The 14,068-nt window shown below is 41.4% G+C and overlaps 1 protein-coding gene across 1 annotated transcript in view; it reads left to right on the top strand.

Moving 5' to 3' along the window:
* LOC121582707 (tetratricopeptide repeat protein 33) overlaps positions 1-14,068 on the top strand; it is a 50,481-nt gene that overhangs the window by 34,040 nt on the left and 2,373 nt on the right. The window contains exons 3-4 of the mRNA XM_041898723.2: positions 7,886-7,967; positions 10,389-10,520. Coding sequence (XP_041754657.1) covers positions 7,886-7,967; positions 10,389-10,520 — 214 coding nt within the window. The remainder of the gene's footprint in view (positions 1-7,885; positions 7,968-10,388; positions 10,521-14,068) is intronic.

The raw sequence follows: 14,068 nt of genomic DNA, 5'->3' as shown, positions 1-14,068 counted from the left end.
AACTGTCATGATTACCAGCTGAGATTAAACCTTTATGAGTTGATTTTACTCCTGGCTCATTCGTCTGGGCAGTGTCTTAACATCATCCTAAAACCTACTCTGAGCTGGGATTTTTGTTGTTGTCTTGAAACTGGTTTTAACAGGATTCCTAGGACCTTTTCTGAGATGCTTTGTGGATACGGGCCCTCATCTGATTATTTGAACATGACTTGATTCTTGAAATGTGTATATATTAAAAAACGGAGCCCCTTGAGACCAGAGACTAAATATAGTATGGTACAGAAAGGGCTGTAGTTCACAAACGACAATGAGTTTAATCATATATTTGGCATATATGGGCTTAGAACAGGTCAAATAACAATACTATATGCTTTTAAACAATTTTTATTCTGAAATGTATTTCAAAATACATATGCTGAATGATTTTAATAATAATTTCACATTTTCTCAAAATCCCAAATTTGATTGACGCTGGGAGTATGATAGATAAAGACAATCGTAACATTTCCATTTTGTTTGTCTTGACACGTAACTATTTTGCACCACATTTCATGCATTTAAACCAAACAGAATTTGTTCTGTGGCACATTTTGATATTGTAATAAATATAGTTAGAGAATGTGAATGGATTAAAGACATGCTCTGGAACTTTGGCTACTAGTAAGTATTTTTAAACCTCCTGCTTTGGGCCGGATGTGTCAATGTGTAGTTCATACAGTTGAAGTCGGAAGTTTACATACTCTTCGGTTGGAGTCATAAAACTAGTTTTTCAACCACTCCACAAATTTCTTGTTCACAAACTATAGTTTTGGCAAGTCGGTTAGGACATCTACTTTGTGCATGACACAAGTCATTTTTCCAACAATTGTTTACAGATTATTTCACTTATAATTCACTGTATCACAATTCCAGTGGGTCAGAAGTTTACATACACTAAGTTGACTGTGCCTTTAAACAGCTTGGAAAATTCCAGAAAATGATGTCATGGCTTTAGAAGCTTCTGATAGGCTAATTGACCTCATTTGAGTCAATTGGAGGTGTACCTGTGGATGTATTTCAAGGCCTACCTTCAAACTCAGTGCCTCTTTGCTTGACATCATGGGAAAATCAAAAGAAATCAGCCAAGACCGCAGAAAAAAAATTGTAGACCTCCACAAGTCTGGTTCATCCTTGGGAGCAATTTCCAAACGCCTGAAGGTACCACGTTCATCTGTACAAACAATAGTACGCAAGTTTAAACACCATGGGACCACACAGCCATCATACTGCTCAGGAAGGAGTCTCCTAGAGATGAATGTACTTTGGTACGAAAAGTGCAAATCAATCCCTGAACAACAGCAAAGGACCTTGTGAAGATGCTGGAGGAAACAGGTACAAAAGTATCTATATCCAGACTATGGTTTGCAACTGCACATGGGGACACAGATCGTACTTTTTGGAGAAATGTCCTCTAGTCTGATGAAACAAAAATAGAACTGTTTGGCCATAATGACCATCGTTATGTTTGGAGGAAAAAGGGAGTGGCTTGCAAGCCGACGAACACCATCCCAACCGTGAAGCACGGGGGTGGCAGCATCATGCTGTGGGGGTGCTTTGCTGCAGGAGGGACTGGTGCACTTCACAAAATAGATGGCATCATCAGGAAGGAAAATTATGTGGATATATTGAAGCAACATCTCAAGACATCAGTCAGGAAGTTAAAGCTTGGTCGCAAATGGGTCTTCCAAATGGACAATGACCCCAAGCAGACTTCCAAAGTTGTGGCAAAATGGCTTAAGGACAACAAAGTCAAGGTATTGGAGTGGCCATCACAAAGCCCTGACCTCAATCCTATAGAACATTTGTGGGCAGAACTGAAAAAGCGTGTGCGAGCAAGGAGGCCTACAAACCTGACTCAGTTACACCAGCTCTGTCAGGAGGAATGGGCCAAAATTCAACCAACTTATTGTGGGAAGCTTGTGGAAGGCTACCTGAAATGTTTGACCCAAGTTAAACAATTTAAAGGCAATGCTACCAAATACTAATTGAGTGTATGTAAACTTCTGACCCACTGGGAATGTGATGAAATAAATAAAATCTGAAATAAATCATTCTCTCTACTATTATTCTGACATTTCACATTCTTCAAATAAAGTGGTGATCCTAACTGACCTAAGACAGGGAATTTTTACTAGGATTAAATGAGTTAAAACTGAGTTTAAATGTATTTGGCTAAGGTGTATGTAAACTTCTGACTTCAACTGTACATTCATAATCTGTGAGCAGAATTGCTGTTTTACCTCAATTAGACACATAATCCCTAGTTTCAAAGTAATTGTTTACTGGGAGCAGTGCAGCGCCATTTTCCCCCATGTGGGCCAGCCCTCTAGCAATTAGAGTTCAAACCAGTAAGATTCAGCCCCTCGCCATTTGAGTGACGGCTAGCAAGATGCACACACAGCAGCGAGAGAGATGGCAATGATGTGATTCACATATCTGCACATACGGTATGTGATGTAGTAAGCAATTTTTGGGGACGACTTTTGGCTTGTGAGTGCTACTTTCAGAACTACTGGCTAAGTATACAAAAGGACCAGAGAATATCTTTAAGGCTAGTAATACATATTTGAAACCAGTATGTTTGATAAGAGATAAATCAATTAACTGATTGTTTCTGCTCATTACAACATAATTATTGTTTAAGAGATCATTGTTTGTTTTTAAGGCTTGTTAGTAGCCTAATCCATAATATTAGTTTATGATCATAGAAATACTGTATATATTTATAAGACTCTTCATATCAGCTATCCAGTACTGTCCCAAGACCCAGATACTCTGTCATATCCAAACTCTCCAACCTACCAACCCACCCTCTCTTTCGCTCTCTTTCGCTCTCTTTCTCTCTCTTTCGCTCTCTTTCTCTCTCTCTCTCTCTCTCTCTCTCTCTCTCTCTCTCTCTCTCTCTCTCTCTCTCTCTCTCTCTCTCTCTCTCTCTCTCTCTCTCTCTCTCTCTCTCTCTCTCTCTCTCTCTCTCTCTCTCTCTCTCTCTCTCTCTTTTCTAGCTCTCTCCCTCCCACCCTCCCTCTCTGAGTTCATCTTTCATCAGACTTTCAGCATCAGATATTCATAAGCTTTTTATCCATGCCAGTGAAATTAATATGATCAATCATTCTTTGTCTTCAACCGCGTAAGTGTTTAGCTGGAGGGAGCTGACAGTCAAAGGCTGTCTGAAATGGCACCCTTTTTACTAATGAGGGCCCATAGGTCTCTGGTCAAATGTAGTGTACTATATAGGGAATAGAGTGCCGTTTGGGACGCATCCACATAGTAATTACTAGACCGCTATGTCAGTGTGATCATTCGGTTCTCTGTTCCATAGTTGTCCTTAAGTGGGATGATGCTAGGAACAAATGCAGCTTTCAACACTGTTTTTCATAATTGAATTGTAATAAGATATTCAGAAGAAGTTGGTGTACTCAATGCTGAGTCAGATGCTGAGCTATAGTCAACCTCAATGCTCTTTGTCATCGTGTGTACATTGTGGTTATCTAGTAGACTGACTGCATACAGAGTTACCCTGTATTGTAGTCATGCAGCCATTTGTACTGCATGTCTTTGTGCATAATTTTTTTTTAATGAGTCATTTTATGAGTTATCAATGACATGATGAAGACAATCCAATTTGACTCACTAGTCATTAGTCACTGAAATTGAATAGAGGGAAAATATTCCCAATAATCAGTTGAATCAATAGAGAAATTATGTTCAGCTCACATATAACTATCAGGCTTGTAGTGGGGGTCGAATGTGATTCAACACACACTCACATGAACACACAAGTATTAGGCTAGATATGAAATACATCATGTCTGTCATCATGCTTGTACAGTATGGGACCTTTGTACATAACAATTTACCTTTCAGCCAATGAATGCTCAGACACCTGACATTAGATGATGTTGCTCCTCCTACTTTAACAGACACATGTTGCCAGGGGTGACCAAGTGTAGAGTAGATAGATGGGTAGTCAGAAGTAACTGGATTCTGCTTAGGAAATTATGTATCTTGATGTCTCTGGTTTAGTGTGGCTGGCCAAGGGTTTGGCGGTGGGTGCTATTCATTAGGGCATGCAGGGAACCATTTGAAAATGTTTTGCAACAGATATTTTTTCCACCTTTTATTTATACAGGTAAGTCAATTAAGAATAAATTCTTATTTACAATGATGACCTCATTGGACCGGTAAGTCCACTTAGTCCCTCACCGTTTCAGTCAATTTTCTCATTTGGTGCCTAATGAACTGGATCCTGGAACTGGACAGTCAGGGAAGGGATGTGGTTTTCCCCACCTCTAAACACATTGACCCTGATGTTAGCCTGTCATTACTGAGGGTTGGATCCCCCTGATGTAATAGGACATCTCCCTGTTATTAGCTAACTACTTGTTTGTGAGCTGAGGCTTTTTGCAGTTTATACACACGTGTGCGCGAGTGTATGGACATCTGGGTGAATCAGCCAGAAGAAAATTGATCTGATTAAATCCTGCACACGCATTCTATGGGCTCAACATCCTCTTTTGCTGTTTCTGACTAAATTACTCACCCAGTCACACTGATTTTGGGTAAACAATAATGTAAAACATTCCCAGGTACATCATCTTCTAACTTTGAGTTTACACTTTAACAAAGAACGCCCTATTTGTATCGCTGACATCATGGGTATGTGTTTGTGTGTTGTTAATACCTGCTGTGCTTATTATTGCGTCATCATTCAAAATATGACATTTCCACATAATGGCCTAGTTTGTTTAGCTTATTGCTTTCTTCCTGAAGTACATATGGCTAGGCTAGATGGTGTGGTTTGATCCCATTTGATCATTACATCATTACATCCATAGGTCATCAGGATTGACATCTTAGTCCATAACCTGAATGACTTACGACAGAGGTATGATTGTAGGTATTAGATGTAATTATTTTGTTTGGATATGTCTGTATGGTATTAACTAAGGCTGGAAATTGCCAGGGACCAATAATATTATCACCATACTTAGGTGCCGATACGATAAGTATTGCCATTCTCCCTATTATTTATGTATTGCGATTCGATCCTGCGATGTTGTTTGCGATTTGATGTTCCAAATATATTGCTCACTATATGTCTGCTGCAGAGGGACAAGAGAGTGCATGAGAAAACATTTTGATTAAAGGGCTAAGAACATGTTGGCTCACTATTTAAAAAGAAGATGGAGAACAAGCTAGCTATAGGATGAAAAATACAGGAGTTTTAAAAATATATTTTTTCATCTATACTTGGAGTCAAATATCAATATAATATCTTCCAGAAATAATATTGCGATATGTAACTGTATCTATTTTGTTTCCCCATCACTAGTGTTAACTCAATTATTCTTCAGGCAATGTTGACATAGGCGACAGAGGATTGTTTAGGTGAGACAGGGAGAGCTTATTAGTCTGACCATACAAGACATTATGGTGTGTCCTTAGTCTGCAGGAAACAAACTCATTACTGAAGCTCTTTAACCTCTATTCGATCGGTGTCCCTTATACGGGACGGTTGCTGCTCAATATGCGATATGTGACTAGAATGGTGTTGTAAACAACAGACAACCTTCCGGGACATAGACATGTCTTATATGGGCAGAAAGCTTAAATTCTTGTTAATCTAACTGCGGTGTCCAATTTACAGTAGCTATTACAGCTAAAAAATACCATGCTATTGTTTGAGGATAGTGTACAACAACAAAACACTTTTATCACGGCAACTGGTTTGGTACATTCACCTCTGAAGGTAAGTAATGTACTTACATTCAGTAATCTTGCTCTGATTTGTCATCCTGAGGGTCCCAGAGATAACATGTAGTGTAGTTTTGTAATTTTTATATTCAAATGTAGGAACTGGGCTCTACAGTTTGACCTCTGGCTCCACACCCACCCCGCCCGGCCATCTAGATGTGTGACTGTTAGTGTCTTTTCTGTAGGGAAGCTAATAATCCATCATGTATGACATTCCTGGAAGTGTGCAAACTTAAATGTTGTATTACCATAGCATTTTTGTATGTTCTCTATAGTTACGTACTTGAAAACCAATTCGGCACATTTGGGAAAACTGGCAGACTTCATACAAAATATTGTGTGGTGATGTAATTCTTCACTGGATCAGTCTGAAACATTGTACACACACTGCTGCCATCTAGTGCACAACATCAAAATTACATCTAGAATCCTAAATCACTGTCTGGCCTTTCTCTTGCATTTCAAAGATGATGCAAAAAAAGTATATTTTACCAGATCTAATGTGTTAAATTCTCCTACATTAATTTGACATTTCCACAAACTTCAAAGTGTTTCCTTTCAAATGATATCAAGAATATGCATATCCTTGCTTCAGGTCCTGAGCTACAAGCAGTTAGATTTGGGTATGTCATTTTAGGCGAAAATTGAAAAAAGGGTCCGATCATTAAGAGGTTAACTCTGAGACAATAAGGTTGGCTTTTCCATTATACACTCCAATACCAATTACCAAACTGTAATAGATGCAAAGTTTGAATTGGCAATTATAATTTTAATGTTTTTGCAGAATGCTTGATTAAAGCTGGTAAGAAAGCACATTGCTCCTGCTACTCAGACGAGACACAGAGAGACGTACAGATGTCCAGACAGACAGATGTCCTCACTCCTCAGGAAGGCCTAGGCCACTAAGGCCAGGCAGACTGTGCAGTCTGTGTGTACATCCATTGGACCTGCTGTGGAGGGGGTGAGATCATAGCTACCTCACAGGTTTATTTCAGGCCTGTACACTACACCACATTACCTCTGGGTATGTTTGCTGTGGCTAGAGTAGAGAAGGGACTCGGGACAGGTGCTGCTGGCTTGGTTTTATTCGCACATCCAATGTTTCTAAGCAGGTACAAAAGATATCCTCGAAAAATGAATAAATCACGGTGGAAAAACTTGAATCACTGTGGAAAGACGGCCAATGGTAGTCATCTCTGAATTGCTAGTTTAACTCAAGATTATTTTAACCATTTCCTTTCAGAGTCCTAGTTGAATGACCGGTGAAGAAGATGGGTTGATAGCCACATCGACACTACAGCAGACAATAAATATAGCTGAAGTAACTCCTCTTGAACCATAGATTACCACTGATATCATATGGTATTTAAAAGCTAACAATCCCTTTAATAATACATTTAATATTCTCCTCAGATGAGGGACAACCACACAGGGAGTGTCTGATTTCCATAACCTTTATTGGATTTTCTTTATCAATCGTAAGCTGTTCATACAGTGAGTGCGTGTGTTTGCGTTCCACAATGAAGGTTAATAAAACTGAAGGCTATCTGTGGGCATTGGTGTTGGGTTACAGGATCAGTCTGTTGGCTGATCCTCATCTGTATGTCTGTCTGTCCATCCGTCTATCTGTCCGTAGTGGGTCATTCAGCCTCCGAGACAGACGTCAGACTAACTCTTAACCAGATAGTTGTATCAAGGGCTTAACAATACTTCTTATGATCTTGCTGCCCATCCACATCGGAACACTTTAACACATTTACATTTACATTTACATTAACACAACAATGAGTCTGATGTTATGCTGTTTGTCATGGCTCAATATAGCTCCGTCTGTTCACGCTGGTGGGGCATCAAACAGGTGAGGCACGTAGAGAGATCAACACCACTAAGCTGAACAGTGATTCTAGGCTTGATGTGGTCTTTGTAATGTTCTCTTCCCTGTACTCTCTCGTCTTCTGTAAGCCTGGTATAGCCACAGTATAGTAGTCGAGATATTCCCAGATTGCTTGTATGCAACGTGTTTGTGTGTGAGTACAGTTTGCAACCCTGACTGTGATAATGGAAGGCCATTGTGTGTGTGTGTTCTTCTCAGACACTGGGAGGCCATTAAGAGGTGGGATGAAGCCATCCAGCTGACTCCAGACAACCCTCTACTGTATGAGATGAAGTCCCAGGTACATTACAATACTACAGCTCTCTGCCACTTATCCTCCTGCTGCTCCTCCTCCTCCTGCTGCTCTCCCTCCTCCTCCTCTTCCTCAGCCCCTTCTAAGCCTCTACTGTAGGAGCTGACGTCCCAGGTACGTTACAGTACCACAGCTGTCAGCCACTTATCCTGTTCTCCAACTCTCCAGTCCTCAGACCACAGCCAGCCAGTTAGGGACAGATACAGCCAGTTAGGGCCAGATACAGCCAGTTAGGGACAGATACAGCCAGTTGGGGCCAGATGGGGCCAGATACAGCCAGATGGGGCCAGATACAGCCAGTTGGGGCCAGATACAGCCAGTTGGGGCCAGATACAGCCAGTTGGGGCCAGATACAGCCAGTTGGGGCCAGATACAGCCAGTTGGGGCCAGATACAGCCAGATGGGGCCAGATACGGCAAGATACAGCCAGAAAACAATTGCCTCAGTCTGTCTCTGCTACACACAGAACATGTTGTTTTGTATGATCCTTTTTTGTCTCTTTCTTGTTCTCTGTGCTGGTACAGTACAAACATAGTCTGTCTGTCGACTGTAACTTCCTGATACAAACTGTCAGAAGTAAGTTACTCCTGGAAGCTCTCTGACAGGTGATCAATTAAGTTTAGGACATTTTTGTACTTGAGCTGTGCCATGAAAAACACAGCCTGCTGTGAAACTACACAGCTGGAGATTTCAAAGTGAATCTCTTCATACAAGGACAGTGAGTAGAGGATAGACATTTTTGTTCTAGATGGTCAAAGATTGTGTGTGTGTGTGTGTGTGTGTCACTGTGTGTGTGTGCATGTTGACGTGTTCGTGATCCCATGTCATCAGGATGTTCTCAGTTCTCACCTAACCCTCTCCCAGCTGCAACATTTGGTATGCTTTAAAGTGAGAGCAGAGGACGGTGGTCTGGTCGGCATGGTGATGACACCGTGGAAACTATCCAGCCTGGGCTCCACTGGGAGTATCAGTGTGGGCACCACCTCATTTTGTGGGCAGTGTGCACATAGCCTGTCTTCTCTCAATAGCAAGGCCATGCTCACTGAGTCTGTACATAGTCAAAGCTTTCCTTGTGTCAGTCACAGTGGCCAGATATTCTACCCTATGTACTCTCTGTTTAGGGCCAAACAGCATTCCAGTTTGCTCAGTGTTTTGGTTAATTCCTTCCAATGTGTCAAATAATTCTCTTTTTGTTTTCTCCTAATTTGGTTGGGTGTAATTTGGTTGTCTCTCTCTCTCCCTCTCTTCCTTCTTCCCTCCCTCCCTGACACCCAGGTGTCAATGAGAGTAGAGATCAGACTAGCTAACCAACAGAGATGTGATGGGGGGAGGGGGTGGGGAGAATCATAGAGCAGAGCAGCTGGCTATCCCTGACTGTGATCTATAGTCACACCACGTGTCCCCGCACTACTCCAACAGTATCTGTAGCACAATTTACTTTATCCTTATATATAGCCTTAACCTTTCCAATCAGCATTTTCCCTCCACGCCTTTAATGGCTGACATTATCAACCATGATATTACATCTGAGGATAATTTAATTACGCATCCTCATTTAGCCAAGTTCTCAAATACTCTGCTATATCTTTGGCTGCTACATAACTTTATTAGTCATGTTTTAAAAGGGACACATAGGGGTCAGAAACACACAGAACTCTATTTGTATGCTGTGTAGCAGAGGAGACATTTCCCTCCCTCATTAAATTATATTCATGTGTTTCATTACAAATGAATAGCTCAGTTTTAACACTCTGACCGGTGCAATAAAAATATCTGTCCCCATTAGTCCAGCCTCTGTCAGTTGGGCGTTCTCCACATGCTGCAAGACGAGCTATCGGAGTATGTCTCATTAGACTGCTCTGTCAGAGCCAGAAGACTGTGAGACAGACATTTGCCATTCACTTCCTCTTATCACCTTCCTCTAACTCAATTAGCCTCGCTATGACATGCACAGTCCTCTTTGTGTCTGTCCATCACACTCTCCTTTGAAAGCCTAGTCCTTCTGTGTTCGTCACTTTCTCCTTTGAAAGTTTTGATTGGTATGAGATCCCATTGCAGCCCAGTCATCACTCCACTGATGTCTGTCTGTAAAGCTGCATGAGGCATGAATGTTGAGGACTAACTTTATTGTCCATTGAATATAATGTCTACCTTAGAATAACAGTTAAAAACAATGTGACACAATGTGAATCCCACCATTCTGTGAGTTACCCTGTGTTGCCTGTGTCACCATATCTGTTTATTTATCTGTTGCTAAAGTTGAATAGAATGGTGCTTTATTATATTTGTATTCTGGATGCAAATGTGACTTTTCCCCCTTGACGGCACACATACAATTTACTTCCATGATACTTCCATGAAATATGACCCTTTATGCAGAGTCTTTGACCATTGCCCTCTGACCTGCAGGTGCTGACCATTCTGCAGGAGGTGTTCCCGGCGGTGCAGGCAGCAGAGATGGCTGTGAAGCTCCGCCCCCTGTGGTGGGAGGGCTGGCAGACCCTGGGCCGTGCCCAGCTCAGCCTGGGAGAGGTGGACCTGGTCAGTTTTACCACCTACACATTTTTCACACTGTCGTGCCAACCCTAAACAAACTGTGCTGTCTCTGATATTTTCTTTTCACATGGTCCTGTTGAGCACAGTTCCAGCAACTATGGAGGATGTGTAACCAGGCCAGCTTGGTACAGTTTGGTTGGCTCTGCTAGGGTTTGCTCGGCAAGGTTTGGCTCTGTAGTGTGAAAAGCACACAAGTTGTGTTTTATGCTCAGATGCAGGTAACCTAACTTGAGATCCATGCACAGAAAAACAAAGATATGAGTGCATAATGCACTTCTCCCTCTGACATCAATACAAGGTTTAGCAGGTGGCTGAGTCGTACATGTCTCACATGTTACTGTAAGGTAGTGAGACTGTATGGAGGTGAGACTGTTCGGAACGGAGACTGTAGGGAAACGGCCCTAGCTTGTCTGTCATCCCCACAGACACTAATATGTCAGCCATTACCCTGAGCTCTTATTTCTAACTTTTCCCTGTTCCCTCTGAGATAAAGTTGCTCTTCTTTTAAAGCACACCCAAGTGCCTAGGGCATGGAAGATCACTTAAGGTGCCCCACAATGCACGCCTGAACCTGTATGGATCTGTATGAAACCTGGCTGGATCACAGTTGGACTGCTGCTCTGCCATTGAGACAGGAGAGAAGAAACAACTAGCTGAACTCTGAAACTGCCCCTGTGTGTACATCTCTACATCTCTAATGTCCCAGGGCAACCCAAAACAACAATGGGAAGTGTTGAAAGTTTCCTGAGCTACAGCTCGCCAAATATATACACGCTTCCATATATAATGGAGAGGTATTAAGAGGATAGGAGAAAATGGCAGTCTATATTTAGAGGGTCTTGTTCAGTCGCGTTTCAGGATGTTGTGTGCATTGACATGTTTGAGTAGCACCCTGTTTGCACAAAGACGGGCGCAGAGATCTCTGGCTTCACATACACAAGTGTCTCTCTCTCTCTCTCTCTCTCTCTCTCTCTCTCTCTCTCTCTCTCTCTCTCTCTCTCTGTGTTTTTTCTTGTTCTCTGTCTTTCCATTTCTCTCTTGCTCGCCCTCTGTTTTTTCTTGTTCACTGTTCTCTCTGTCCATTTCTCTCTCTTTTCAATCTCCCTCTCTGTTTTCTCTTGTTCTATTTCTCCCTCTCTGTATTTCCTCCTATTTATCTTTCTTTCTCTCTGTATTTACCTAGTGCCCTGATTGACTCTGAATGGCATATGTGCTATAATAATGCTATAATAATAAAACGGTTACGTTATTTGGTTGGGGGATCGTTGTTGAAACGAGTGAAGGAAGGAGCACAGAAGACCTAATTCCATCTTTGAAAGATCTGTGCTTTTGAAAGAACTGTGTGGATACAAACCATTTACCCTATGAGTCTTGACTTGCCAGAGTACCTTTTTTTCTTGAAAGTTTCGCTTGACTTAGCCTTTTATAGTATTTTTGTTTGCATACTTGTTGCAGTTGGGCAAACCAAACCAGTCCGTTTCAGGAATGTTGACCTATTAAGAGCTGAGGTTTCCTTTAAGACTGGTATTTGAGGAGATTAGAGAGACAGAAAGTTGCTTAAGTCCCATCCTTTTAACATACAGATACAGGCCATAATAGTCCAGGTGTGATTGCCGAGTCCTGTAATGGTGGCTTGTAAAATCGATTCACCATTCTGTGAATCACATCGTGGTCTCGTTTGGACCTTGAGGAGAATAAGAGGGGTGGTAGAGAGAACAGGAGAAACAGGAGAGAGAGAAAACAGGAGAAGCAGGAGAGAGAGAGAAAACAGGAGAAGCAGGAGAGCGAGAGACAAGGAGACAGAGTGTGCAGGAGAGATGGCGAATGAGAGAGAGCTAGAGAGAGGGCAAGAGGAAGCATCTTCACCAACCATGGGATAAGGAGTGTATATCTAAATAACCAGGGCCTGGAGTTTTCCCAGGTAGTGAGCCCAATCCCCCCATGGAGCGAAGCTTGGTCCTGGGGTGTGTGGAGGAGCTGGCTATCGCTCAGCCTGAGGTTGCGGGTGGAGTAATGGGATAAGAGCAGTTATCTGATTTAAGATTTTATATATAAGAATCTTATTACCCAAGGGGATAAATAAAGTTGTATATTATCTTATTCATCTACTGCTGTGTAAACACTGATGCTGATCAAGGCCTCTAGGTTAGAATGAGGCGGATGAGATTATAAAAAAAAAAAAAATGTATTCACTAACTGTAAGTCGCTCTGGATAAGAGCGTCTGCTAAATGACTAAAATGTAAATGTAAAAAAAGTATTCTTGGTCATTACTGAACCAGCGTCAGCCACATTTGAGTTTGGTCTGAGATACTTTGTTATTAATTTGAGCTTGGCCAGAGATGGCTGGAAGGGATTCAACAATGCATTTCTAATGGTATTCAACTCATTTTGGTCATGATCAGATATAATTTGCAAACTCAACAATTATCATGAAAAGCACTTAGTGTGAGATTGAAAGATTAATTTCATAATTCCACTGGCAGGGCAATGGTTTGATTTATTACCCCATTACCGTGTGAAGTATGATTTGCCCTCCTCCAGAGTTAGACAATTATGTGTAAATCGATGTACTTATGCCTGGTCAAATGAATGAAGGATGGAGGCCGTAGTAATGACACGGTGAATCTCTGTAATGAAACTAATGTGACAGGAATGAGGTTTTGTTGTCGCTGACATTCTGATGATAGACTAGAGCTACCATTTCATATAGACACATTGTTGCCAGTCTCACGCTTCCTCACATCATCAAATTAGAGGAATTAGTATGCAGAAACGGCAGACTTGCATACTGATCCTTTTAAACGTATTTATTACGGAACATAGGGATACTAGGAAACAGATCTATTACGACATTAATTTACAGTTCACTCTTTACAGATGATGGAACTGAAAAGAGAGTGCTATAGATTCTTTGACCTCCTTTGACTTTTAGTTGTACACAATTTGACATGATGTGGTGCCACTGATTTACTGTAGACCATCTAGTAGAGTGATCTTTGATTGTAATATGAACGAACCGTCAACATATGGATTTCCCTATAGCATTGGAGCTGTTTTCTGGTTCTTCTCAGCAGGCATTGTGACCAACAACACCCACTACTCCTGTTACTCTCAGAGCAGATCTAAATCAACTGAATTGAATAAATACGTGTCTGATTTCAATGCAAAGCCCTGAATCTTTCCGGATAGTAGTATAAAAAACACAAACCACCCCGTTTGAAAACATAAAGGTACATTTGAGACCTTCCCTTAACTTTGTACATTTCCATGATTCCCATTTTAAGACAACTGCACCCCATTCCCAGTGAAAGGGACTGATGGCCATTCACTAGCAAAGTACATAGAAACAGGACCCCTGGGGACAACCAAAACAGTACAGTTGTTTTTACTCATCAAGCTTCTCCAATGGTCATATCACGTCAATGCTTTGGTATTTGGTATTTTATTAGGATCCCCATTAGCTGTTGTGAAAGCAGCAGCTACTCTTCCTGGGGTCAACGTAAAACATGAAACATGACATTGTACAGAACAC

Source organism: Coregonus clupeaformis, chromosome 15 (assembly GCF_020615455.1).
Source record: "Coregonus clupeaformis isolate EN_2021a chromosome 15, ASM2061545v1, whole genome shotgun sequence".
NCBI classification, from domain to species: domain Eukaryota; kingdom Metazoa; phylum Chordata; class Actinopteri; order Salmoniformes; family Salmonidae; genus Coregonus; species Coregonus clupeaformis.
Note: the sequence above shows the minus strand (reverse complement) of the source record. Positions and strands in the feature narration are given on the sequence as shown.